At 36.3% G+C, this 23674-nt stretch overlaps 6 protein-coding genes and 1 non-coding gene across 18 annotated transcripts; 3 read left to right on the top strand and 4 right to left on the bottom strand.

Annotated features, from left to right (window-relative positions):
- Positions 1–25: 25 nt before the first annotated feature.
- Positions 26–1832, bottom strand: LOC127246666 (uncharacterized). 2 transcript variants are annotated; one of them, XM_051268168.1, is made up of 4 exons: positions 1686–1832; positions 834–1304; positions 531–745; positions 26–411 (listed from the first exon to the last, which is right to left on the bottom strand). In XM_051268168.1, the coding sequence occupies exons 2-3, from the start codon at positions 1080–1082 to the stop codon at positions 563–565; spliced, it is 432 nt and encodes a 143-aa protein (XP_051124125.1). In that variant the 5' UTR covers positions 1083–1304; positions 1686–1832; the 3' UTR covers positions 26–411; positions 531–562. The 2 variants fall into 2 exon arrangements, with proteins under 2 accessions (XP_051124125.1, XP_051124126.1); XM_051268169.1 differs by having other exon boundaries at positions 26–383.
- A 72-nt stretch (positions 1833–1904) lies between these two features.
- On the top strand, positions 1905–5838 carry LOC127246660 (probable ADP-ribosylation factor GTPase-activating protein AGD11). The gene is made up of 11 exons (XM_051268158.1): positions 1905–1978; positions 2166–2282; positions 2454–2556; positions 2926–3009; positions 3322–3412; positions 3596–3671; positions 3790–3953; positions 4039–4288; positions 4571–4687; positions 4776–4871; positions 5270–5838. Exons 3-11 carry the CDS (start codon positions 2514–2516, stop codon positions 5555–5557), a joined length of 1209 nt encoding a protein of 402 aa, XP_051124115.1. The 5' UTR covers positions 1905–1978; positions 2166–2282; positions 2454–2513; the 3' UTR covers positions 5558–5838.
- A 425-nt stretch (positions 5839–6263) lies between these two features.
- On the bottom strand, positions 6264–6335 carry TRNAD-GUC (transfer RNA aspartic acid (anticodon GUC)). Its single transcript has one exon. It is a non-coding gene; the product is annotated as a tRNA-Asp (tRNA).
- A 378-nt stretch (positions 6336–6713) lies between these two features.
- Positions 6714–10461, bottom strand: LOC127246661 (E3 ubiquitin-protein ligase DIS1-like). 4 transcript variants are annotated; one of them, XM_051268161.1, is made up of 4 exons: positions 10115–10461; positions 8678–8909; positions 7346–7732; positions 6714–7261 (listed from the first exon to the last, which is right to left on the bottom strand). In XM_051268161.1, exons 2-4 carry the CDS (start codon positions 8882–8884, stop codon positions 6941–6943), a joined length of 915 nt encoding a protein of 304 aa, XP_051124118.1. In that variant the 5' UTR covers positions 8885–8909; positions 10115–10461; the 3' UTR covers positions 6714–6940. The 4 variants fall into 4 exon arrangements, with proteins under 4 accessions (XP_051124118.1, XP_051124117.1, XP_051124119.1 ...); XM_051268160.1 differs by having other exon boundaries at positions 10132–10461; XM_051268162.1 differs by having other exon boundaries at positions 10309–10461.
- Positions 10462–12216: 1755 nt separating this feature from the next.
- LOC127246659 (aspartyl protease AED3) lies at positions 12217–13533 on the top strand. The gene has a single exon (XM_051268157.1). It carries the CDS (start codon positions 12217–12219, stop codon positions 13531–13533), a length of 1317 nt encoding a protein of 438 aa, XP_051124114.1.
- LOC127246664 (F-box protein SKIP5) lies at positions 12771–17189 on the bottom strand. Of its 6 annotated transcripts, none has more exons than XR_007837752.1 (8): positions 16958–17189; positions 16308–16452; positions 16155–16233; positions 14813–14871; positions 14180–14541; positions 13777–13876; positions 13574–13641; positions 12771–13455 (listed from the first exon to the last, which is right to left on the bottom strand). XR_007837752.1 is itself a non-coding variant. In XM_051268166.1 (5 exons), exons 1-5 carry the CDS (start codon positions 17000–17002, stop codon positions 14202–14204), a joined length of 687 nt encoding a protein of 228 aa, XP_051124123.1. In that variant the 5' UTR covers positions 17003–17150; the 3' UTR covers positions 13895–14201. The 6 variants fall into 6 exon arrangements, 2 of the variants coding, with proteins under 2 accessions (XP_051124123.1, XP_051124121.1); XR_007837754.1 differs by having other exon boundaries at positions 13780–13876; XR_007837751.1 differs by having other exon boundaries at positions 12771–13641.
- Positions 17190–17283: 94 nt separating this feature from the next.
- LOC127246658 (uncharacterized) lies at positions 17284–22680 on the top strand. Of its 3 annotated transcripts, none has more exons than XM_051268155.1 (13): positions 17284–17355; positions 17447–17776; positions 17870–18084; positions 18845–19011; positions 19090–19159; positions 19330–19537; positions 20144–20236; positions 20335–20426; positions 20845–20962; positions 21089–21174; positions 21647–21698; positions 21837–22063; positions 22207–22680. In XM_051268155.1, the coding sequence occupies exons 1-13, from the start codon at positions 17347–17349 to the stop codon at positions 22496–22498; spliced, it is 1959 nt and encodes a 652-aa protein (XP_051124112.1). In that variant the 5' UTR covers positions 17284–17346; the 3' UTR covers positions 22499–22680. The 3 variants fall into 3 exon arrangements, with proteins under 3 accessions (XP_051124112.1, XP_051124111.1, XP_051124113.1); XM_051268156.1 differs by having other exon boundaries at positions 17300–17355; positions 17447–17462; positions 17556–17776; positions 18845–19159; XM_051268154.1 differs by having other exon boundaries at positions 18845–19159.
- Positions 22681–23674: the final 994 nt, after the last annotated feature.

Genomic DNA, 23674 nt, shown 5'->3' with positions numbered 1-23674 from the left:
TAATTTGGTTGGGGATCGATCGATCGGCTAATTCATGCTCGGGTATGTGTATATACATGTAATATATACGCCGGCTTCGCAGTAGCTCGGGTGAATATTCATGCATACGGCGTTGTGCTGAGGAGTGCATTTATGGTTGCTATGATGTATGTGAATTTTGTGGATTGTAACATAATGTAATGAATGATGATGGCTTACCTGATTTGAATGAAGTAATTCCTTTTCCATAGAACAATCGAAGCTTGATTGATGAATTCTTCTTCTTCTTCTTCTTCGAATTCTTCTTCTTCTTCTTCTTCTTCTTCTTCTTCTTCTTCTTCTTCTTCTTCTTCTCCTTCTTCTTCTTCTTCTTCTTCTTCTTCATCATTCTTGTTGAATTTGAGCTATGGAGATTTGGAGAATGGTAAATTTCTGTCGTTAAACAATAGGTGAGATCGATCATCAATCACACAATTCTACAACCTATATCCTTGTCCTGTCAAATTTCACAACAGAACTTAACCAAGGCTAAAGTAAACAGGACGACTTACCGTTGCCGACAGATAGCACCATGAGCGGTGGCTCAGCGGCGGCGGCTTCCGGCGATGAGGAGTGCGACGGCGGCGAGAACAGGTGCAGTGATCATGAGCAACGCCTGAGTGAGGTTTGGTTGTGCGATTGCAGGGAATAGAATGCTACCATATTTGATTGCAGCCGCACCTGCAACTGAACCTCCTCCTACCTTCACCAGATACCTCAAATCATCCTGCCCGCTCATAATTACACAAACTCGTATTATAATCATTTAGGATGTAAAATCATTCATTATTACGCCAATTGAGCACGCGACTCACCTCAGAAACCAATACTGCTTTATCCAAATCTGATTCACAGCTTTTTCCTCGCGGATCCGGAGGAGGAGAAGAAGAAGCGCGAACCGGAGGAGAAACTGCTGCCTTAGACGAAGACGTCGCAGTGCGATTACGACGCTGCACGAACCAACTGAGATGCAGTATCTGCTTCTTCTGGCCATCAAAAGATGAAATCGAAGGACGATTCCTTGAAATCAGAATTCCCGACGACAGAGATGTGACTGCTGCCATCGGCTTATCTTCAACCTGCGTCGGAAATAATTGGCTACAAAATTCCACCCCAGCCCTGCGTTTTAAAACTGCTCTACGGGCCGACCCGATTACTGAATCGGATCAATTTGACCCAGGTTTAACCCAACCCGACCCGACATTTCTCCATCGTCGTCATCCCAATTGAAGCCGCATGAACAGATCTTTTCCGAACTCGTCGAAGAGGTAGACGAAGACGTCATACTGCATATATGAAAGAAAGTTTAAAAAGAAAAAACTACTGTTTACAATCTCTTAAAAATTGAAGAATATTACTCAGCAAATGCAATTTCCTGTGTCTCTGTTAAATTTCTCATTTCTAATGACAAACAGGTAATCAAGGTAGGTAGGTAGCATTGGCACAAGTTTGATCATGGAAACTTTTGAATCTATCTAGTTAGAATTTGTTCGACAGAAAATGCAGAACTGAAAATGATGAAACTAGAATCTGACAGCAATTGACTGTTCAAGACAACACAGGAAATTTTAAAAACCCTAACACAGGGATTCAAGAGAAGCACAGCTGAAAAAAACAGCAAAAGAACTGAAAATTGAAGAAAGGGTAGACTTAGATCCAATCCTTACATGTTTATATTTGGAAACAGTTCAAACACAGAATTTCTTCTTCTTCAGAAAAACTGGGGAAATCTCGTCGACGATTTCTTTGGGCTTCCTCTCCTCTGCCTCTTGCCCTGAAACACACAAATCTGATGTAAATGAGGACGAGCGTTGGATCAAATGCAGAAATGGCGGAAGGAGGAGGAGAAATGGCGACAGGATTTCACATTTTCACTCCCCGCGGCCCGGCCCGATCCAATTGTGAATTGGGTCCATTTAAATGCGGTTTAACCCGACCCGAAAAATCCACGGCGGGTGAGGTGAGGCCCAATCCAATTACTATTTTTTAATTTGTACGTAGGGAAAGCAATAAATATGATGAATTGCTGGAAAAATCGTGACCGTCCATTTTTGTTGATTTTTTTTTTTTTTAATTTTTTTATTTATTACTATAATTTTGGTAGCCTTTTAAAACTACGAATTTATGGAAGTTTGATTTTTGGCAAGTCATTGTATGTTGAATCCATGCAAGTGATTTTGCCCAACGTTGACGCTGCTGCATTCCGATAATCGAAATGGCTCTCGATTTCATCCTCGCCGACGTCATTGCATTACCCCGATTCTGTAAGAATTTCCCGTTCCTGTGATTTCTAGGTTTTGTTTTGTATGATTGATATCGCTGCTGGATATTTATTTGGATTGAACCTTTTTGATCGTGGTTCCTATTTTAGCATTTGGAAGAAATTTGGCAATTTGATGATTCGGTGATGTGAAATTTGTGCGTGAATGTTGCAGAGAACAGAGGCGATTGGTGCCGGAATATATATAGACGTATATATATTTTTGTGGCTAAAGATGTCGATCCAACACGATAATGCGGAAGCTAAACCTCTTTCAGGTATTTCGTTAATATTTGTTTTTGGTTTTATTTATTTATTTTTTTTCTTATAGGTTGTATTTGTGAGCAATTCGTTGTGGAGATTGTGGATTTTGCGATTGAAATTGGATGAGATTAATTTAGCTTTACTGAATTGGATTGAATTGAATGTGTTGAATATGATTTGTTTTATCTAGTTTCCTTGAACCAAATATCCCCTAAATGAACAACAAAGGAATGGTGGATATCAGGATATGGCTTCATGATGAAACTATCAACCTTCATTTTTTAATTTCTCTTGAAGATAGATTGCTAATATCTTCCTGTGTTTGGTCATGTGTCGAGAAATTGTGCTTCATATAGCTGAATGACAGGGATTTTAATTATCAGGTAGTTGCCTTTATGACCTCTTGCATTCAGAACCCTCGTCAAATTGTGGTGAGCATTCAGGGGAATGGAACATTTCATTTTCCAGTAAGTAAACTTATATGTTCTTGGTCTTTCAAGTTTGGTGTGTTATCATGCCTATTCGTCGAGATCATCATAATTTTCTATTAGAGGTCATCATCAGATTAGATCTTGGAGAACTTATTCCCTCAGGACTATTTGCATTTGTGTTCTCATTGCATTATGTCATTAGCAGTTTCAACCATGGATATTTGCAGTACAAATCTACTCATATTTTGTGCTCGCTATCTTTAGACGATAAAACAATCCATCTGTTACTAATTTCTTGAAAAATCGAGTGGAAAGCCTTAAGATTATTTCTACTTTGTGCTTTTACAGAAGAAGGTCCTCAAGGGAGGCTGAACAGTCTGTTATCCGAAGCTGGCAACAGCATTTGTGCAGATTGTGGATCACCAGATCCAAAGTGGGTGTAAGTATCATCATTCTCATCCCAAATTCCTGAGATTTCATATTTTCTTAAGTATATCCATTAAACAAATATGGGAATGCTCTGAACTCTTCAATCCTAGTGAACTTTTCGATTAGCTACTGCGACTGTAAGACTTGATAACAGCTCCTAAGATTAAACAGCTCCATTGTTAACTATGACCAGATCGTTGAGCATTGGAGCTTTCATTTGTATCAAATGCTCAGGAGTGCACAGAAGCCTCGGAGTGCACGTATCAAAGGTTAGAACCATCATTGATGTGTTAATTTAAACATGAACACCAACAGATCTTCTAAATTCCATGCTTACACTTTTATTTTTATGGAGCCATTATATATCTCGTCATGTTCATGTTGAAGGTCCTGTCAGTGAAGCTTGACGAATGGACCCATGAGCAAGTTGATGCATTATCTCAACTCGGAGGAAACATTGCCGTGAACTTGAAATATGAGGCGAATGTGCCCACTAATTACAAGAAACCAAAACCGTATTCTTCCACAGAGGAGCGCACCGATTTCATAAGGCACTACATATACAGCAGAAACTCATACATTTAATGATAGTATAGCTTTCATATACTAACATTGCAACTCTTTTTTGATGGTCAGGAGAAAATACGAACTGCAACAGTTTCTGAACCAGGATTCTCCAGCAGCTTGCCCATTTCCGCTTTCGTCACCACTTTCATCAACCTCCCAGTGCAGCCCTTCAACCAACTGTTCTCCATCGCCCAACGAGAAAAGACACTTGCACAAACATCAAGCCAGTAACCGCATCTACGGTATAGGACAAGCGTTTCGTGTTAGCAAGAGACGAGCAGAACACAAGGCTTCCAAAAAGAGCAACTCCATGTCCATGGTAATGATATATCTAACAGCCAGCATTTATATGAATTGAGATTGAAATTTCCTTTTAACTATGAAATCACTTTATTTCAAATATCCATATTTAGCTTTTTTCTCTAGGATTAGAACACAATGCGCAAATATTACAAACTACTGCTCCTACTTTTGATTGTTGTTAGAAGTAGTATCTCTTGCAATTAGTTTTTTCATTTCTTTTCTTTTCATTCTTAAATGCTAAAGTGTTGTTCAATTGATATCATTGAATTGTTCTTCCGGTTATGTTTGGTATTTACAGGCAGGTATGGTGGAGTTTGTCGGACTAATTAAGGTGAATATCATGCGGGGCACCAATCTGGCTATACGAGATATGATGACAAGTGACCCTTATGTCATTCTCTCGTTGGGAAATCAGGTATATCTCTTCTGTTTGATCTTTTTCTGATGTTTGCATTAATGCAGCTCGTGTAATTTACCACAACGTTTCTATTTTTGTTTCGCAGTCAATGAAAACTCGGGTTATAAGGAATAACCTCAACCCGATCTGGAATGAAAGCCTAATGTTGTCGATTCCAGACAGCATACCTCCTTTGAAATTGGTAAGTTCAAATGCATAAAAACTTTTAACTTTTAATGTTGTGTTTGAGCTTTTTTCAACCATTTTCCAATAAACAGACAGATTTCTGTTTAACCTACAAGTGCTTGTTCTTTTTATTTTTTTAAATATTTTGGTTCTCGTTATTATTTAGATGATAAAGTTATTGAATGTGACATTCTGTATACAAAATAAGTATAATATACTTTTATTAGAACGGTAAAATTGCATAAACAAAATAACTACAGAAAAACTAAAAAAGAAGAGAGTCATTGTCTCAATTATTTGCGCAATATATGCATTTTTATCTTTTTCATCTAGTTGTTTATACTTTTTCTTCATTAGTATAATGTTCTTTTTTTTTTTTTTTTTTTTTTTTTTGTTCTTGTATCATTTGCATAGCTGGTCTACGATAAGGACACATTCAAGAGCGACGACTTCATGGGAAGCGCAGAGATCGATATCCAGCCACTCCTCTCTGCTGCAAGAGTTTCGGAGAACACGGCCAGCATCGTGGAGGCAACAACAGAGTTTGGAAAATGGGGAGAAAGAAAAGAGACAAAAGCGGTGAAAGATGGCGACATCTGCATGCAAAATGGTAAGGTGAAGCAACACATATCGATCAAGTTGCAGAATGTTGAGCGCGGGGTGTTGGAGATCGAACTCGAATGCTTGCCACTCTCACAGTAAGAGGAAAGTTCTTTTCGACGAGGGATCGAGATCGAGCTAGAGAGAGAGAGAGAGAGAGATATAGAGATGATCCTCTCCATTAACATCAAGAGGCAAAAACACACAAAGGTACTCTAATAATCTCTCAACAATTTTTAAGTTTTAATTTTGGTTTTCTTTTTCTTACTTTTCATTCATTCATTCATTCAAAAGTGGCAAGATTTCAGATTCTTTGTGTTGTTTTTTGAGAAATTGAGCCACTTTCAAATGTTGTATGTTGTATGAATATGTGGGAACTTATATATTTGCCTCTTTTTTTGGCAATATTTATTCGAATTATATATATATACACACACATATGCAATAAATATATTAGAACCTTTTCTTTCGTTTCTCCTTTTTTTTTTTTTTTTTTTTTTTTTTTGCGTATTAATTTTTTATATTAATGATACATATTTTAAAATATAATATAAAGATTACCTCAAACAAACACACTCAAAATTCAACCCAACACGGAAAGTTTAAATGAATGGAAAATTCGAGTTTGTTTGCTTGTGTTTTCAATCAGTTGTCTCTATTATTCATTTATAATAATTTATTTATTCTTTTAAGAAATGACACTATCTATCCGGGCCAGAAGAGACAATGTTTACTGAAAGCGCTGGACATTTCAGAATTTCCCAAAGAGAAAGCGTGTTTCACAGAATTTACGCAAAAATAAAAAGAGCGCCGTTGCCGGGGATCGAACCCGGGTCTCCCGCGTGACAGGCGGGGATACTCACCACTATACTACAACGACTTGGATGCCTAACATATTAGTTTAATTTTATTTATCATATAATATTTTCACAAAATATCTTCCGGAAATTCTAAGCTACAGCTTATTTTGTTTCATGGAATTGGAACATAAAATTCACGATTAAAAAATGGCCAAATTTAATTCCAAAATATGCCTCGAGGACAAGACTAACGAAATGAACTTGGCATAAAATAACAAGAAAAACATAACAGACAATAGCAACAAATTGAGGTGTGCTACTGAAATTTACTCCGAATCATAAAAATAATAATATTCTAGTGAAGTCCATGCTTTGAAAATTTTTAAAAATAATAAAGAGGTTCGATATTTTATATACTAAAAAATAAAAATCACTGAATAATGTCAAGACCTAGGGAGTTACCAAATAAATGTAGTACTTAAATCTTAGAGAGTTACCAAGACAGAAGTTACAAGAATCATACATACATAATATACTATACTAATAAACACTCCATATATCCTATTCTAATCTATCCTCATTCATTTATGTCGTCATGTATTTTCATTCATTCAGTTCATCAGCAAAGTGTCTTTGCTTCTAAAACAAAATACATACATGACACCAACATTCATTTTAATCCAACTTACTGTTCTTTCCAGATCCTCCCCGTCACTCGCAACTTCAGCTCTTTCCTGTCACCCCCCGAGAAGAAGAGAGCCATATTTCGTTGGATCACAAGCCCGTCAAAACTGTCCCGAACCTTTCTGTGGCTATCCCGAATGCTTCTAGGAATTCCCTGCCACGTCATCTTCCTCCCTTTGCCCCCAACCTCCAGGCTGTAGCTGTAATTTTTTGCATCATCATCATCGCCCATGAATCGCAGGAATGCAATGTAAACCGGTGCCATCCCGAGCTGGAACGCTTCGAAATGTAGACAGAAGTACTGTCCGAAGCAGCTGAAAATCTGAATTGCAGGAAAAAAGGATGAGTACTTGTTTATAATAAGTGTGGTATATATATAGCAGCAAATGGATCATTTAAAATTTACTGTGAGCATCCACGTTGCGTTTTCAACTTCATGTGGATTGGATTTGACATAGCGGTGGTTGAAAGTACTGCCGCTGTGCATATCCACTTTGTGATCGTCTTTCAAGTGTGCGACGAGGAACGGGATATCGCCGATAACCGGGCATTCGGATCCGGCGTATGGGCAATTGTATGGTCTGAAGGTACATAGAGACTCGTGCTTGAGTTTACTGTAGTAAGGATAAATGCCCATGCACCCGAATTCGTGATACTTGCAAGGGAGCTCGAGGGATGCTGCAACCTTTTCCAACGCCAAGCATCGAATGTTTCCAAGTTCGTGCCTGCAGGTTGGGCAGCGGTTGTGCACCCTAGGTTTGCAACCAGAACACAAGGTGTGTCCGTTGGAACACTGGCAAGGAAAAGTAGAGAGATTAATTAACATATGTAGCGAAAATATGTTGGGATGGCAAATTGTGAAGCATCGAATATTTTATTGCTACAGTAAATCAGAGGCGGAAGCTTATTCTAAAATATTGAGGGGTTTTGGTTTCATTTACAGAATATAGATCATATGGTAAAAGGCATGAGCAGGATGTGTAACAAAAGTTCGACAGAGGCATGGCATATGGTGCACATCTGCTAGATTAAATATACATAAGAAAAATATATCTGAACGCACTTCTAGTAAGTTAAAAATACACAAACATATAAATCATCACATCAATAAGAAAGTAAAAGTTCAAAGTTAAACTAATAATGTTCAGTCTTAGATTGGTAAAGTAAGGCACGCTATCGAAGATATTTGTCGATGAGATAAGCAGATAAGCACTGAAAGCATTTGTGACTTCTAATCTATTCAATCGCATTACACATATATATATATATATATAACTTTGGGCACTTTCAAGGCAGCAAGAAAGGGCATGCGCCTCTTTTGCCTGCATAAAATATTTCGGGGCAAAAGATAGGTTCTTCAGAATGGCATGCATTGCAAGGCCTGTATTTTTTGCAATTATGGACTCGATACATTGAAGTTTCAACCAGTTATTAACATCTATAACTAAATTCAACAGTTACACTAAGGTTGGGCAAGAAAAGAAAACTGATCCATCTTAGTTCCTCCAAAAGCACATTCACATAATATTTCAACATATAGTGATCCATATTTTACATTTCTGAAGCAAATGGTCAATAGATTTCACTTAACTCAGTCCACAATTACAAGCCGGACAAAAGTAAAAACATATAGACATCTGATCAAGTTAACAAAACTAGTTGCATAAATTTGGCTTATGTAACAAAAAATAGCCAGTGTACACAATAATGACAAGATATCCAATGTATCTTAAGATACCTGATGAATGGGAGGGTACATAGCATTCAGGCAAACTGGACACTCCAGCAGCTCACGGACATCAGTCGAGACAGTCACATTGGATTTTAAGGAATTCTCAGAAGTCTCTGTTGCGTTTTCAACAACATCCAACATGTCTTCATTTTGAGGTGTGTCAATGTCAGGTTTGTTTCTTAAGTCATCAATATAAGAGGTTCCACTAGACATTGGTAGCTTGTATTGTAAATAACACCTATACAATGTCAATGTTAGTGTTGAAATGAACCAAACTTAAATATAATTACATCGATGAATGTAGAATAGAACAATATTATGGAACTATAAATAGGATACACAGACACAGCTCAATTGTTGCAGACTAACAAGCATCCACCATAGCAAAGAGGTGCAGATTACCATTGACACAGCACAGTCCCTCGTAACCACCATGAGGTTTCGAGATATTCCACAACAAGAAAATTTTCTCCAAGAAACAATGCTTGGGGGATACAATTTTAAAACTAATTTGAAATTCTAGAACTCAAATCAGGTTTTTCAATTTTGAATTCGTGGAATCGAGACAATTTTGCCCCAACAAATTTTAAATTTGAAGTTCTGATTTAAATTCATATATAGTATGCTTATGTACAAACATATAGTTCTAATCATATTAAGATTCAACTAAAAACAACAAAAGCCAATAATGAAAACAAGGTCCTACTCAATCTAATAAATATAAACTCAAAGACAAAGAAGGAAAACACAAGATGGCCATGGAGAAATTTCGAAACTCACTCATATATACGATCCTCAAGATTTCACCTACTGTAAAAACAGGCTACCACATGTTACATAAACCACATGCTGCAAAAGCATAGGACCATTTGAATCTGCTATGGCTGCTGCTCAATCGCAGAAGCCATTAGCTCGAGTTTAAAACTTTCTACCCATCAAGTTATGAGTAATTCTCAGCTTTTCTAACTAAATAACCCTTCAAAAAATAGAACACTCATACACTCAAGAATCTTAACCAACAGGTGAAAACCAAAATTGGCATCCTATTCTGTCATAAACAACTCCAAACTTGGCTTGGAAAGTAACCTATTCAGAGACTCGAAAAAAATAATAATCAAAGATCATGCTTATAACATTGGTTTAGATATCCACTCATGTGCTGAATAGAAGTTCTCAAGATTTCATAACATATTTCACTAATCATCCCGATCAAAATTCCAAACAACAAAAACTAGTAAAAACCACTTCAATGTACCTCCACATACAAAAGTCTGGACTGGAAAATGGAAACAAACTACACATCCAAGTTATTAAAACAAACTGAAGCAACAGGAGAAAAGGGGGTAAAATAATAAAACACCACCGGACAACTTAACCTAAACGACGAATTACAGCAAAAACAAAATTAAAGGAAAACATGGAAACAAACAAATAAAAAATTACGCGTCCGCAGAAATGACCTCGAACTGGTAACTGTATCGAAATCAAACCCTCATCGATAATAACCACGAAGAGGATCCGATCCTTTCACTTGGGAGTACCCGATGATGATCCGACTCAGTCAACCGAGTGAAACATCCGAGAAAATCCACCGAAATTCGAAAAAAAAAGGAGTGTAGAAGAAGTCAATCGCGTACTTTGGTTGTGGAAGAAAAGGAAGACTAGAGAGAGAAAGCTGATGGTATGCTGCAATTCAAATTAAAGCTGTTTTGAGGCGAGCGTCTCTGCCATGACAAGGAACGCGTGTGTGTCAGAGTGATAGAGTGCGTGTGTGTGTGAGAGAGAGAGAAGAGGGAGAGAGAGAGATACAGACAGTTGTATATATATATAATATATTATAGATTAAATTGCACAAAATAAACTCGTGTTTCATAAAATTACACCAAATTTTCACACTTTTAAAACTGTATCAAACTTCATAAACTTTGAGTCTAACCTAGTCCTTATTTAAAGGTATTTTTCACCTAGCGGCTCAAACTGCAAATAAATTTTAGAATATCAATTTATAAACCCCTAAAATTACAAATATATATATTTTTATATTTATCCTAAAAAAAATAGTAAATATACTTAAAAAATAATTGTTTTTCTTATGTTATAAGAGTTAATTTTTACTATTTTTTTTTAGACTAAATATATAAAAAATAAAAAATATATTTGTAATTTTAGAGATTTAGAAATTGAGATTCTAAAATTTATTTACAATTTGAACGCGTTTATGAAACCACGACGGAGTTTAATTTTAGAAGTACGGAGAATTTGGTGCAATTTCACGAAACCCCGGGGGATATGTCTAATTTAGCCAATATTATATGTGAATCACATTAGCCCAGATAGAAAAGGTTGTTTGGGCCCAAATATTATTAAATAGGCATTTCAGGTAATCCAACAAATATTTATTAGGCCCAATCGAAGGACCCAAAAATAAACTCGGCCATTAAGCCCATATTTCATTAATTTAACTAGCCCAAACACTACACAAATTTAGGGTTATTATTATTATTTTTTATATATTTCTCAATTAATATTATAAGAAATAATATATACACAAAATATATATTACCTCCGTCTCACGTACCGGTGTAATTAGTAGATAATTGAGAATGTATCAGTGAAAATAATTATTCGATAATATAAATAATTATAAATTAAGATCAAAATAACTAATTAGTTTCATTAAAATTTTAAAAAAAAATTAAAAATTAAAAATGAGATTAAAGTGTATAATCATTTTCTAAAAAAACGAAAGTAACATGCTATGTGGCATAGACATGATATGTGAGAGGAAGTAATATATATATATATATATGCTTTATTGATTAACATAAAAACGCTGAAAACTCAAAACACAAAACAAATAAATCCGTACATATTTTGGCTCTTTTTATTATTATTATTTTTTTTTAAAAAAAAAAAGTGTAAGTAAACATAAAATAATAATTTGAAAGGTCCCAGTCCATTGGAATTGGATTAATATGAGACAGTACAATACTACAAAATAGAAACCCCCAAAGTCACAAACCAAATAAATAAATAAATAAACAAGGTCACGTGAATGGATGCATGAACGCCCGTGACCGACAACAACTGCAACACGACGAACAAACCTTATTAGCTGTTATGCAAATCATTATGATTGCCAATGCCATTCCCTTCTCATCTCATTTTATATACAACAAGCCGGCGATACTATTGATAGGTACTTGAGATTTTAAAGACTACTATATATGATTAAAATATGTTCAATTCTTCCAATTAAGGACAAACAAATAACTAACAATGGTTGCTACACTAAAATAATATATATACATATATTATGAAGATTTTAGCATGCAAGAAAATACTTCTTGAATGATGCATCTCATTTCATTGTCATGGATAAAATTCATTTAGAAATAAATAAAACCCTTCACATGCTATCACTACTATATCATAGGGTCACCCATTTATTTGCCCTTCTATCTATCTATCCATTTATCTATAAAAAAGAAACCATCATTACTATCCTTTAGGCAAAGGCATCATTCCCATTCACAAAACAAGAAATGCATCTCTCATCACTTCTTGCACTATTCTTCTTCACTTGCCTCTCCATACTTACTACTAATGCTTCTTTAGACCCATGTTCCGGTTCGGGTTCGAGTTCGGACCTATCCGTAATCCACATTTACGGAAAATGCTCACCGTTCGACCCGCCGAAGCCTTCTTCGTGGGTCAATACGGTACTCAACATGGCGTCGACGGATCCTAAGAGGTTCTTCTACTTGTCGAGTCTCGTCGACCAGAAGCCCAACTCGGTCCCTATCGCCCCGGGTCAAGTTATAAACATTGGGAACTACGTCGTCCGAGCGAAAATCGGGACGCCGGGTCAGCTCATGTTTATGGTCTTGGACACTAGCAACGACGCCGCATGGCTCCCTTGCAGTGGCTGCACCGGATGCTCTCCGACCGTGTTTGCTCCGAACACGTCGTCTAGTTACGCGCCGTTGGAATGCTCCGTCCCTGAATGCACCCAAGTTAGCGGGGTCTCGTGCCCGACAGGCGGATCGGGTTCTTGCAACTTCAATAGATCCTACGGCGGGGATTCCTCGTTTTCGGCCACGCTATCGCACGACGTTCTAACGTTAGGTAACGATGCGATTCCAAACTATGCGTTCGGATGCATCAACGCCGTCTCGGGAAGCTCCATCCCGCCGCAAGGATTGCTCGGCTTGGGTCGAGGCTCCGTGTCGCTCCTCTCGCAAACCGGACCTCTCTACTCGGGAGTGTTTTCGTATTGTTTGCCTAGCTTCAAGTCGTACTATTTCTCCGGTTCGCTCAAACTTGGACCTCTTGGCCAGCCGAAGAACATTAAAACCACGCCGCTCCTCAAGAACCCGCGCAGATCTTCTTTATACTACGTGAACCTCACCGGGGTCAGCGTAGGTCGGGTCAACGTCGTCCTTAACCCTGAATTGCTATCATTCAACTCCAGCACCGGAGCTGGAACCATCATCGATTCAGGGACAGTCATAACACGGTTCGTCCAACCCGTGTACGAGGCAATCCGGGATGAGTTCAGAAAACAAGTGGCCGGTCCATTTAGCTCGCTTGGCGCATTCGACACATGCTTCTCTGTAACACATGAGCAGATTGCGCCAATCATTACGTTTCACTTCACGGGGTTGGACCTGAAGCTGCCGTTGGAGAACAGTTTGATACACAGCAGCTCAGGCACGCTTGCTTGCCTCGCTATGGCAGCTGCGCCGGGGAATGTGGACTCGGTGCTCAATATTATCGCAAGCCTGCAGCAACAGAACCTCAGGATCTTGTTTGATACAGCAAATTCACGCCTGGGAATCGCTCGGGAACTCTGTAATTAGGGCATGGATTATCATATATATATATGTATGTATGTCTTACCTTTTGTCAATTCTGGATTTGGAACTTGTGTGCAAGGTTGAACCTCTTAGTTCTGCTCAAGTTTGCAGCTAAAAGGACATGTAATGGAATCAGTTCGACTAAAGATAAGGCAATAAAGTGTGCCAGACACAGGAATTGCTCTCATACGATGAAATTCAAACTTATATGAACACCTAACATAATTCACATATAATTCAACTTACAACCCAGATGTTTGTGGTTGTGCATCTCCCTTTGTGATATAATGCTGCGTCGACAAAAGATTTATGTTGATTGAGGGAACGCCGGCTCTCAATGGAAGATCTGCGAACAGAACAACGGACAATGCAAACACAAGCTAAAGATGGCTCCTAATTTCAAAGATCTTGCTCGATAAGCAACTGATTTGCCAATGAGGGTATCAATTATAATCATCAGAAAAATAAACCTACAGTGATGAATATTATTCTAAAACTCCTACTATGGCTGGGAATTAATATACAACAATACAACACATCATGTAGCCCTTATAAAACAGATGACGCAAGACAAATGAGAAGCGACAACAAAGTAGCCATCCGAGTTCAAATATGGGTGGGGGTACAAATGTGTAAACTGAACACCTACCAGTTAGGATACACCTTAGTTGTTAATGGTGATCCACATTGAACCAGAAGAAGAGGGAAGTGCGGGTACATATGACCCTAACTTGCTTCAGTGAAAGAGTTCCTCTTGTCAGCACAGCTGTGGCGCCTCCTTCGATCCTCGTTCGCATCACAGAAACACAATTCTTTTGTAGGGGTGGAATCCCATCAGGAGTGGTTGCAGTGGTCACAATGGCATGAGAGAGATGGTCCAATGGATTTGACTCGCACTGCAGAATACAGCCATCGATTGTGAGCCTCCCACTTCTGTGAAGCAAGCAGCAACCAAGTTCGGCCCTCACAGTCAGATTAGCAAGTTTGCACGTGGACATGAATTCCAGGGCACTGGTTCAACACAAAGTAACTAAGAATTAGTTAATCGAAATTCAGAAGATATTCCACTAATTCCATGAACCCTCTAAAAAGTGTGCCTGATGACATTTCCACGATAAAAAGCCAGATACAAACTATATGCTTGCTAGATGAGTACAGAGATACATATTCTCCCAACCTTAGTATATATGATAGAAGTACCAGCAGAAATTTATGGGTTTTTTTCACCACAACCTGAAAAGCGAGTTTAGAAGAAAGTTCATATATAAGTTCATTAGTATACCTCTCCGAATCTCGGGAACAAATGAGTGTTGTGTCATCAGGAAGTTCACCTGCACCAATCTGACAGAAAGAAACATTTCAAAAGGACATTCCAATCAAATCATGGAAGTTATATGTGAGAGATCAAAGCATTTGATTCAACAAAAGCATTAGGAATTCCACATATGAACCATGCATTTCAGTGGGCAGCAACAGGAAGTATAAAAGCTTACTGACATGAGAAGAAAATGCAAACTTTATAAAAGGAACTTGAATATTACACACATATGCTGTCATAAGCTAGCTATGACAACCGAAATAATAAATACAAACTCAGTTGTGAAGGAAAGAGCATACAACACAACACATTATTGCCATTTTATTATATACTCTTTGCAGTAGGTTCTGATAGGGAAAGAGAACATCAGCATTCCATTAAAGCTTTTCCTTTAGAAGTTAGTTCTAATAGGGAAAGAAAAGGATCAGGGTCTTCCCGTACTTATCACGCCATCCCACGACTTGGACCAATTATGGAAAATTCAAACCACTGTTTGGCTCCCAAGCAAAAGCACAAAGTGAATATGAACGACCATAGCCAGATAAAGATATTCTCTGATTTTCAGAAAATCATGTTATGGCTCGAATCAACAACACTACACCCCGTTTATGATGATGAAAGAAGTAAATAAACACCCATACAATGTCTGAATTATATTAAAGTCAGTGACAACAGAAAAATGTAGAGATTTCGCAGAAAATACGGACCCATAGTAGGAATGAGGAAGGCAAGGCAATAGCTTTGAATAGATCAGTCCCAAAATTGTGACCCGACTCTATATGATCTGAATTGTAGGTCAATTGGTTGACCAGCAAAGTTGCCTAAGACAATTATACAACATCATTTGTTCGTTTAAAGGATTTATCCAAATCCTACTATTCATCCAAATTTTTTCCCCCAAAAACATCAAATCAAACACCAATTTTTCATTTTTTATATTATATTAAAAATTAATTTTACATTCAAAATGTTTATATTATACTAAAAATTAATTTTACATCAACACCTATTTATATCACATCATACAACTATTATAATTCAAAATATTTACTATTCAAATCCCAACTCAAAATCCAATCCCTCAAACAAACACACCCTTAATGGTATCCAAACCTACCCCAATCTGACCCAATCAAGTCAATCATCTAAATCCACTCCCATTGAAATTTAAAGTTTAAATAAAGAAAAACAATGTTCTTTATGCTAAAACCTTATTATCAACATAACAAATTATGTTGTACAAACCCTATCACGTTGCCACCCCAAGATTTAATCGCCAATTCACAAGAAATAACCCATAAATTACCAGGCAAAGAGGCTTTTTGATCTGAATATTGGATGTCTGGTGGATACCTCCAGCAGCAATCAATACAGTGTCACCAGGCCTGCAAATCATTGACTCACAAGGGTTCACCTTTTCATGCCGAAACACAGAGCAAGCATATCTAGTGTCACAGACCTTGCAGCACACACAGCTGTCTCAATATCAGGGTAGACTCCAGGTTCTGATAAATCTTTTACAGAACGGTCCACTCGCAGCCAAAGACGAGGGTGACATGCCAGGAAATGCCACCTGTGGCACACAAGGGCAGCATGATGACGATCTGCAAACCCAAAAGAAAACTGTAACAGAATACAAAAATTTCAAATGTAAGCTTCCAAAATGTAACCAAGATACATTAACCCAATTGCTTAGCAGTACCAAACCAATTAAACCCAAATCCAAATTTCAAGAATACCAGCATATCTCAATTTAGCAAGAACATATTCTATAGAACATAATAAGTTCCGAGGATTGAATTGATGATTCCAGATAGTAATTACCCAACAAGAATGTTATTCAGATCGTCATGGTTAATAAATCAATTAAAAAAACTACCCAGACAAGAGGGGAAATAATTAATGATTGATGTACTAAATGTTTGTCCTATGCCAATCAAACGAAAAACGCATACTTGGCCTTCCATAATGAAGTTTTCACAAATTTAAGCTAAACGGTCAGAAACTTCACATTCGAAACCCTCGTTGAATAAAGCATGTCCGATAATTCAGCCAATTAAAGACAATACATAAACAACGTTTAAAAATGAATACAGTAAAAACACAAACCTGGAATGGGGGAGAGGAAACTGAAAATGAGCATGAGACACCCATCGTCGAGATTGTTAATATGAGCACCGTGAGTATTCTTCGATTGCCTCGCTATTTTCCCAAATTTGGGTTTATCTGCCTCCATGGAATCGAGAATTTACTCCCAAAAAAATTAGGGATTTTTTGGGAAGAAAAGCGGTGGATTCTTCCACAGTAGTTCCCTCTCCCTGGAGCGACCATAGAGCGAAAGATATATATACATATATGTATATATATTAGTATATATATTATTATAAATTAATTAAAAAATTTATATTTGTTATTTGGGCTTTCAGCTTCAGCCCATTTGTTATATATATGTATGAAAGTTTGCAGAGTGATGAACTTCGCGCTTGTTGAGGGCTGTCATGGAGTTTGTAAGAATCTTTCTCTTTCTCGAATGAATTTTGGGTTATACTGTTTGATTAGCTTCATTTCTGAATGGTTTGGTGAATTTGTCTTTTGCAGACTTGCTTGAGCAAAGGCAAGGGTTACTATTTCCCGCCATGCCATATTTTGGATGTGTGTGGTTTTAGGATTCTATTTGATTGTCCTCTGGACCTTTCGTCTCTAGCAGTGTTCTCTCCTGTTCCGAACGATGCAGTAGCTCACGATGAGAGGCGAAAAGCAGACAAGCCTCTGGATGCGGGGAGTTTAATTTGTGCCGAACCACGTTATAGAACTGTGAAGAATTTGCTCCTATGGAATGTCTCTTTTATAGATTTAGTGTTGATATCGAGTCCTATGGGGATGCTAGGGCTGCCTTTTCTTACTCGGAACAAAGATTTTTCAGCCAAGGTGACGAATTTAGCTGCTGCTGCTGCTTCTTCTTTTAATTATTATTGTAAAAACTGGATCCGATTTCCAATTGTCATCATAATTGTGCCTTAGGTGTATGCTACTGAAGCTGCTGCTAAAATTGGGAAATTCATGTTGGACGACCTTGTCAATATGCACAAGGAATTTAGGCAATTTTACGGACCTGAGGAGACTGAAGGTCCTAAGTGGATGAAATGGGATGAAGTTGAAAAACTTCCGTTTGAATTAAGGCAGGTTATGCTAGGTACGGATGGGTTGAAGTTCGGTGCTTGGATGCCATTATACAGGTATTGCCAAGCTATTTGTGCTGCACTGTTTTGCAAATTCAATCTGGCATTGTGTTTTGTGTCCCTGTTTATATTTTATTTATAGTTTTTATTTTTGCTAGCATCTATGCTAGGTTTTTGTCCAAACTCTTGATTTCTGAGATTCAATGGCTCCTTATTGAATTGGTTACACTATCGGTCGGTAATATTGTGTCAACACATTCTCTATTTACTGCATTTTCTATTATTTCCAGTATAATGAGTGACTATGGAAATTGGAAAGCTGTTGAGCTTGATTCATGAGGGCCTAGGCCAAATGAAGGGTGATAGGATTGGTGCCTCTGTTAGAACTAAGAAATTGCCGAAAGATGCAAATTTGTATTTTGAAAAAATATCTGCAGACCAAGTAGGAGTCCTGTTATTTTTTTGTGAAGCTATCACATGATACAAAGAAAGAAGTTCAAAAGATTAGTACCAAAGCATACGCTTAGAAAGATTCTAAATATGATATACAATGACAGTAACTTCATACTAGATGAAATATTACATGTTGGTAAAAGGAATTTTTTCTAAAAAGTCATACAGCTTGGCCTGTTGTTTATAAAGGGGCCCAATTAAAACTTGCCATTTGATATTCTAATAGACTCAATTGCACAGATGATTTCTCCTCTAAAAGTTTTTTGGTAAAGTGCGTATGTGATTTCAATGCTATTAATTTTTTTTGAACTTTATATACTTCTATTATATATGTCTGAAAGAAGTAATGAGGGATATTTCTCAGTGCAGCTGATGTGAAGGCTTGCTTGCTGAAGGTCATGGCTCTTAAATATGCTGAAGAAGCTTGCTACAATGGCATATTGATCATAAAAGCATTTAGTTCTGGTTTAGAAATAGGATCATGCAATTGGAGCATTACTACACCGAAGGGAAACATTGCTTACATGTCAAGTTCTGTTTTCTCGCCCGCTACAGCAATGAGTTTTGATTACAAAGCATTTGAGAGAAGTGATGTGATTTTATTTTCAGATTTCTCTTTTTGCAATGCTCCAGAAAACTTTGACAGTGGCCTAGATGGCAAAAACTTATCAAATTTAAGGTGCTTCTACATTTTGATTTCTGCATGTTTATGTTCCTGGATGTTTTGCAACCATCTATCTCCATCCCTTTAATAAATGAAGCAAGATTCATCTTTAAATTGTCAGTCATTCTTGTGTTATTTCCATTGCAATATTTGAATCTGATTGAGCTTCGTAAAGTCTCTTGCAGTGAGGATGACATGCATTTAGAAGCAAGGTCTGTACTGATTAATGATGATGAGTATCTGGAAGAGATGGAAAAATTGAATTTCATATCCTCATGTGCCATTGATTCCATCAAAGCTGGTGGTTCAGTTCTAATTCCTATAGGACGACTGAGTATCATTCTTCAGCTGCTGGAGCGATTTTCTCAGGCCATGGCATCTGAAGATAGGAAGGTACATTTACATTAATAATGGGCAATAGTACACTTTATGGAGACATGATGAGGAGTGTAGTAGCTTCTAATTTGGAGTTTATTGAATTAAATAACTTAAAACCCTGGTGTGTTCTTTTGTGTTTTGTTTTTAAAATTTTTGAGGTGATAATAGTTGATTGATGGGATGTTTTTGTGAAAGAAATGAATGTTGGTGTGATGTTTATAGATGGAAATAATAATAATAATAATAATAATAATAATAATAATAATAATAATAATAATAATAAGATAATGAAAATGAAACTGGAAACAAAAACACAAAAGAACACAACCCTTGATTCTTGGAATTTCTCCTTTGTTCTTTTTGTTGAAACTACCATGTCGATCAGAGTTTCTATTTTTTTTACTTAAGATTGCAGTTTGGTTTTAGTAATTGTTTATCACCATTCATTTTTCTTTCCACTTTCTCTCTGGTACAGATCTCAAGCATTTGTATCCAATGCTAAATTGTGGGTGATTGGTGGATAAATTTGAGAAATTGTACTATTGAAGTGATGCTGTACTCATACAAAAGCCTTTTAAGTTTTACTAGTACTACCACTTTAACTGCTACTATGTGATGCAGGTGCCCATTTATGTGGTTTCTACTGTTGCAGAAGAGCTTATGGCATATACAAATATCATTCCAGAATGGTTATGCGAGCATTGGCAAGATCGTGTAAGTTGCATTCAAGATGCCAGAAAAAAGTTTAGGAGTTAATGGCTCTTAATCACAAGCACATTTTAATGCAAATGTTTATTCTTTCGATTTTGCAGCTTTACTCTGGTCAACCGATATTTGCTCATTCAGAGATGCTAAAAGATAAAAAGCTTCATTTGTTTCCAGCCATCCACTCACTTGAATTATTGTAAGATATGCTTATCCCCTTGACAATTCATGGCTAGAAATGCACACACACACTTTGAGAGAATACTTTGCATGGGGTTGGGGGTGGAGGGTGATATTTAGATTTGACTAAAAAGTTCTGATATCCATCTAGCTTTTTGAAACATCTAGAGATGGTCCACAGTAATCATTTTATTGTTTCTATTGTTTATCAGAATCTAGTTAGTCATTTGACATATCAGCAAAAGTTACTACTTACTCATGAAATGCAATGGGTGGAATCAGTTATTACTTGGTATATGTTGAGGAATAAAATTAAAGGTTCAGAGTTCTAGTAACTTCAGGAAGATTCAATAGGTTTCAAATTCCACCAACAGAATAATTACATTTCATATATCCCTGCTTGAAGAGTTCTGATAAACTGTTCTTATGTGCACAAGAACAATTTGGCAGGAACCTTGCATAGTCATTTGTCCTCACTGGAGTCTGCGACTTGGTCCTGTTGTTCATTTGCTCCGCCGGTGGTGTTGGGATCGAAATTCACTACTTGTGATGGAGGTACCTGATAATACATTCTTCTATCTTATTTTCTTTCCTTTTGCTATGGTTTGTTAGGCTCGTCAAGTAAGTTTGTATAATAAATACTTTTCTTACTTCATTTATACTCCGTATCTATAATTATAGGAAGGGGTGGATGCTAAATTGGCTCTCTTGCCTTACCAGCCAATGGCAATGAAAGTCCTCCAATGCTCTTTTATTTCCGGAATAGAGTAAGTTGTGTTCTGTTCCAACTAAAAAGCAATTTAGTTTCTGCTTGAGCCTTTCCTGCTAAGTAATATATTTTCTTAATTTCTTGTAATTCGAAAATTGCATCTTTTGGCGCTTCACAGTTGGACATTATGGATGTATTCTTTTAAGATTTGGGTTTGAGTTTGAGGGTTGAGAATAGTAAACATTTAATTTGAAATAGCATTTGATGTGATGTTTTAAATGCAAAAATAATTTATTTGTATATTAAATGAAAATTAGGTATTTGATTTGAGGTTTTGGGGAAAAACATTTGATGAATAGTGCAACGACAAATTAAACCTTAAAGAAACAGAGCCTTTTTTTTGTGAAGAAGTTCATGGTTTGTTGACATTGATCAGTCTCAAAACATGGTGTTGTACATCTATTTATGATTTTGTGGTTTTGCAGTGATCTTATTTCGGTGTTCTTTTTTATTTTATTTTCTTTTAACAGCATGCGAATATGTCCCCGCTTACTGAAGATGCTGCAGCCTAAAAATGTTCTGGTACTGTTTATTTCCCATGAACACACACTGCTCTTTTACTACACACCCATCGGTTTCACACACCGACCACTTGATGCTAAACACACAGCATACTGCATTTTATCTTTTTAAACATGTCTTTGTTTTTGGCTCTCGCAGTTTCCTGAGACATTGAGGCAGCAGATTGTTCGTTTGGAAACTTCCCTTTCGTTCACATACTATTCTGAAAATAAAACTGTATGTTTCCCATACCCGAAGGAAAACTCAGAACTGGACATTGAAGTTGAATTGGCCTGTCGGCTACATTACACAACATTGAAGCACCAAAAAGACATGACTGTCGCGAGGTTGAAAGGAGAGTTCACGATCAAGAATGGGAGATACAGGTAGTTGAATAAACTTTAGTCTCGTAATACAAATATACATATATATGTGATATTTGCATACGGTAGGATTACAATAATGATTTTATTTCCCTGTGTCATTGTAATTTCAACACAAGTACATGATCATTTGATTTCCAATGCAGTTTAATCTCCAGGAGCCGAGAATTAATTGCTTCCCAGTCAAGGCCACAGGTTTACTCTGGCCACGTCGATACAAATGCTCTGGTGACAGCACTGCAGATGATGGGCATGGTTACTACTGTTGAGGAAATGAAATGTGTCGACGGATCTCACGAGGGATCACTGATACACGTCGTGGAGCCCCGCAAAGCCGTTGTCGAAGCCACAAGAACACAAACACTGATCAGCACTGGAGATGAAGATGCAGCTTCCCTTATTTCGCAGGCGGTACGTACCATCTTGGATTGCATTTGATTCTTGTTATTTCCCTCATTTTTTGCTGGAAAATAATTTGTATCTGTAGTGTAGTGTGAAGTGAATTTGTAATGATTTGTTTAGCATGTCTTAACTTGACTGGAAGAGTAGAGAAAATTTGTTGATGAATTTGTAATGATAATGTATTTGAATAAAATAACATCTCTATATATATACATATTTTTGTAAACTATTAATATAAAATTTCACATTCAAAATTTTATTATTAAATTATGTACTCAAAGACTCAAACAAATACAATTCATGATTCATGACACTTTGGGTTGACAACATTTCAGAATAATTAAAATTAAAATGAAATCAAATAGCTTAGAATATTAATATTATCCAAATCCTTTAATTGAAAAAAAAAAAAAAAGTACTGAAAAATACTTTATATGTGAAATAGAAATTTAAATACCTTTGTGTGTGTTTTTAAAATAATGAATATATGTGTGTAAATTATATTGTATCTATATATTTGGATTACAATGGATGTTTAGGAATTTATAATGTAAAACTTTGTAAATTCTAATAAACATTTTACTATAATTTAGATACTCTTTAAATTTAATTTGCAAATTTATTGGATTAATAAGTGAAAATGCATTTCACCATTTTAATGTTTGTTTCAACCAATGTTGCATATATACTTGGGTAAAACTATGATGTGTGCCCACTTCAAATATAATTAGTACTATTCGGTCTCCATAATTTTTTATAAAAATAGATTATTTTATCTAAAAAAATTGCTATATAAAAATGATATTTAAATAAAAATTCAAATAAAAATATCAGTTTCAAACCAAAATCAAACAAACCCTGCAATAATCATATTTGTAAGATATATGAAATATACACATAAATATTGTAATATTATAAATGTGTTGAGTATATTGCAAACATATTCTAATGGTGTATGGCTTTCTAATTAAAAATTGGTATAAAAATATATGTATAGTGTTTGTTTGGCTGTGACTTCAATAAAAATATATAATTTTCTCCGATAAAAATATTACATCAAAATATTATTTAAGCAAAAATTTAAATTAACACTTCATTTTCAATCAATTTCAAATTACGGATAAAATAAACTAAAGTTTTAAACCATTTTTTACTATTTGTGATTTTTAATTAAAATATATTAATTTTTTTTTTATAAAATATTGCACCAAA

This window comes from Andrographis paniculata, unplaced genomic scaffold, assembly GCF_009805555.1.
Source record: "Andrographis paniculata isolate CXL003 unplaced genomic scaffold, ASM980555v1 Contig30END, whole genome shotgun sequence".
Lineage (NCBI taxonomy): Eukaryota > Viridiplantae > Streptophyta > Magnoliopsida > Lamiales > Acanthaceae > Andrographis > Andrographis paniculata.
This window is presented reverse-complemented; position numbering and strand designations above follow the sequence as displayed.